This window comes from Priapulus caudatus, unplaced genomic scaffold (assembly GCF_000485595.1).
Source record: "Priapulus caudatus unplaced genomic scaffold, Priapulus_caudatus-5.0.1 Scaffold36, whole genome shotgun sequence".
Classification (NCBI taxonomy): domain Eukaryota; kingdom Metazoa; phylum Priapulida; class Priapulimorpha; order Priapulimorphida; family Priapulidae; genus Priapulus; species Priapulus caudatus.
The window spans coordinates 307,976-312,106 of NW_014577097.1; the positions used below are offsets into that span (position 1 = coordinate 307,976).

The 4,131-nt window shown below is 42.3% G+C and overlaps 1 protein-coding gene across 1 annotated transcript in view; it reads left to right on the plus strand.

The window, feature by feature from the left end:
* LOC106818004 overlaps nucleotides 1-3,478 on the plus strand; it is a 6,395-nt gene extending 2,917 nt beyond the window's left edge. Inside the window, exon 2 of the mRNA XM_014822720.1 lies at nucleotides 2,997-3,478. Coding sequence (XP_014678206.1) covers nucleotides 2,997-3,478 — 482 coding nt within the window. The remainder of the gene's footprint in view (nucleotides 1-2,996) is intronic.
* The last annotated feature ends 653 nt before the right edge of the window (nucleotides 3,479-4,131 follow it).

Below are 4,131 nucleotides of genomic sequence, written 5' to 3' on the forward strand. Positions count from 1 at the left end.
CTTTTTGACTTGCCCTTGATGCTGTTGAATAAAGGAGGAAGGAGGAAATGGAATTATGGAAAATAAGGGAAAATACAGACATGTTTGAAGTTTTTATTAGCAAAAATTATTCAGCATCTGTTGCCGGTTTAGTTTATATTAGCCATAAGCCAATAATGATTACACTTCCAGTTGGCCCAGCAGTGAATATTTCTCAAACCCGTATTTTTCTGTTTATGATAATTTTCATTGAAATCCAAGGCCTGGCTACATTGTACAACGGACCCATTAGTCACACGACGAGAAGCAGAGAAATCAATGTTTTTACTAATTTCCCATACCTAACTAGTTTGTATTTTTACAATAGCAGTCAGCTGGACACATAAAATTGAGATGCCTCAAATGATCCTCGCAAGATTAGCAGATATATTGCATTGGCGGTCTTATCAACCGTCAATGTCGCTCTTCTTATGGTGCATGATCCCGACTTCCGAAGTCTAGTGTACCATGTATCATCTACATGTGTCATGTGCCACTCGCTTCGCCCCTCTCCCCGAGATCTCATACAGAATACCCCCAACCATACCCCGCACACAGCAAAAACGAGGGAGACGAGGGGAGAGAAGTTATGACAAACAAGCAAACAACACAGCGCTTGTGTCTTTCGCTCTCTGTAAATGTTTTTCCCCGTGAAAATCACAGCGCCCGTGTTTTGCTAAGCTTTTCGGCTTTGCGGTAGGAAAACTGGTTTAGTACAAACGCGCGGTGCGTGCAATGTTCGCGCAACTCGGCCGAGCTTTGGGGCCGTCGCCGGCATCATCATCATCACTGCCTGCGAACGACATACGGGACCTTACCGAATTCTGCCGTGCCAACAAAAAAAACTGGAAAACGAAAGTTTGCGCGAAGATGCAATTAGATGCACATGAGCGAACAGGTGGCCTCATTTTCACAAGTTTTAGCGCAGAAGGTCGGATCGCGCTATCAGGGTACTGACACAAACTGAAGCAACAACCTAGCTGATCCGCCTTCTGCTGACTCTCCCCATCTCCCCCTCTCTATATCGCACGCCTGTGGCAGAGCGAAGGGCTATATTTCTATAGGCCCTCTCTATATTTTCGCTTTCTCATTCTCTCTCTCTCTCGCTCTCTCTCTCTCTCTCTCTCTTTATTTCTCCCCATGTCTTTCTCTCTCTGTGTCTTTCTTGTCTGTCTATAATCACCTCGTCTTCCTCTAGCCCGTTACGTAATTCCTAGCTTCGGCGTGGCCCATGACAGCGTAAATCTACGTAAAGCTGCAATATCGCATTAAATCCGTACGCGCCCACCGATCCCCGCGGCTGTGCATAAAACAAACAAGTGCGCATACGAGTTCTCCTCTTTTTTATTCTTTTTTTCTCTCTCTAGATCTCTTTCTGTATTTATCAATCTGTATGGCTGTCTGTCTGTCTGTCTGTCTGTCTCTCTCTCTGTGTCTGACTGTCTGTCTGTCTGTCTGTCGATCTATCTATCTATCTGTCGGACTGTCTATCTATCGATCTCTGTCGCAAGGATACTTTCCTTAATGTTCAACATCGTCCTAAACTCTCGCCCCCCCCCGCTAGTGAGAAGTACCGTACCTCCCAGCGCAGCCGAACTACTAGCACCGAGAGAGTTATATTATCCAGAGCGAATAATAATAGAATCTATATATCTATAGAATATATCTATCTATCTATCTCTCTATCTATCTATTAATCTATCTATCTATCTATCTATCTATCTATCTATCTATCATGTGTAATTCTGCTGCCCTTTGTTCTGTGAAAAATACCAGTTAAAACGATATGCAATTTGTAAATAATTAATACACCACATCATTACATGACACATGTAGATGATCATGTACATAGACTTCGGAAGTGGATCTGCAACATAAGAAGAGCCGACATTGACGGGTTATAAGACAGCCAATGCAAATATCTGCTAATTTGCGAGGATCATTTGAGGCATCTCAATTTATGTGTCCAGCTGACCTATTTAAAAATACAACTATTAGTATGGGAAATTAGTAAAAACATTGATTTCTCTGCTTCTCGTCGTGTGACTAATGGGTCGTTGTACATGTACCAGGCTTGATTTCATGAAATATACATAAACAGAAAAATACGTTTGAGAAATATTCACTGCTGGGCACTGAAGTGTATCATTATTGCTTATGGCAATATCAAAACTAAACCAACACATGCTGAATAATTTTGCTAATAAAAAATTCAAACTGTCTGTATTTTACCTTATTTTCCATAATTCCATTTCCTCCTTCCTCCTTTATTAAACACACAAGGGCAAGTCAAAAAATGCAAGAGGCTAAGAAAGGATGCAGTTCCATCTCTGATAGAAGTCAGTAACCCTCCTGCACTCCCAACCTAGAAACAAGCAGAATCGTAAATTTCTGAAGCTCCAGCACTTGTGATTAAGCTTCTTAGCAATAAATGTGATTAATGGTATTTGAGTAAAAAATATGGAAATTATATCGTCTTTATTATTTTTGTTTGTAGAAAAAACAAACATCTCACCAAATCCGGTCACAGACTAAGGAATAAATTAAACTACGACTGTAGCACAGTATACCGTGTGCACATTACGCATTGTGCGATACGGTGTGGATGATCGTTTTGCATGTAAAAATAAATGTATAGCCGTTTAATAGAGCAAAATCGACTTGAAGACTAACATTTGACCTTCTAGATTCAGGAATGTATAATTAAACTCTAGTCCAAATATTAGAATTAACGATAGAGACATTTTTAATGTTACAACGTTACACATCTACGGTCTGTCACCACAGCCAGATTTTTAGTGTACCGCTTCATTCGCTGGGCGGCGCCACCATTCAATTGCATTACTCTATTTTGGCGTTTTGTCCAGTCTGTGTATCCGTTAGTCTGTGGTACTACGTACATGCATACTGACCTTTTTTAAACGAGCAAAGCTTGTGTTGATTTTTGCTCATTCTTTCTTTTTTATTGTTATTTATAGACCTAGCGGTCATAGTGGATCAAGAGCTTATCAAGACAATGCATTTAGAGGAAGTAGACACCTGGGCAGATACAGAGGAGGTCGATATGGAAGAGATGGAGACGGAAGCGGTGGATACGGAGGAGGCGGATACGGAGGAGGTAGATACGGAGGAGGCGAATACGGAGGAGGTGGCTACGGAGGAGGTGGAAACGGAGGAGGCAGATACGGAGGAGGTGGATATGGTGGGACTGGGGGCGGAAATAGTGGATACACAGAAGTTGGTAGCGATGCACGTGGTTATAATCCTATTCTATTATACTGCGCAACTCCAGTACAACCCAAACCATCCCAGCCCACATTCACTATCGGTACAGGATAGTCCTACGGGTCGCTGGTCCTACGGGTCGTTGGGCCTACGGGATTGGACCCGGACCACCTGGACAAATAGGACCCAGACCACCTGGAAACGTTTGAAAAATGGGAGCTTGAAAATGTGCTAATTCGGCCTAGCTTACGTATACGGTATATTGACATATCAGACTTGTTATTGGTTTAGCTTAGATTATTTGTAGTCTTACGATACCATAGTAGAAGCAGCTAAGTACTTCATAAAACTAAACAGATGACAGGGTTTTCCTACTTGACGTGGTTACCATTGCCTATCAGGCACGTATTTTCCAAATTCTGTTATCTGAGGTGTGATCGATCTTCTCTCCCTCTCCCGACCCGTCCATTTTGAGTGCATAAGATCGGCCAAGGAAAATTATCCTGACCTTACCGGCGACCTACCAGTGGACTAACCCCCTACTGTAGCATTTACTGTGAAAGCAGCTGCGGGGCCTCAGGGTTACTGACTATGCCGTGGCTGATTTTGGCCGTGGCTATGCGTCCGGTCATATAAATCCGTAGCCACTGGGTATAAATTGCGTATTATGTCGCTGTAAATTAATAATGGGAATAAAGTCAGATTGTAAAAAATATGACATGCTTCCGCGTTGGGAAACGAACAAGGAACACAAAGAGAAACATTATTTATTGAAATAAAAGTTTACAGCTCTAGACTCAAAAGTACGACTACGTGTCAGCACGGTAAATGTCGTTAGCTCGTGCTGTGGTTCGCTTGTGGTTTAGGTCTGTTCGCCTCAATTCACTC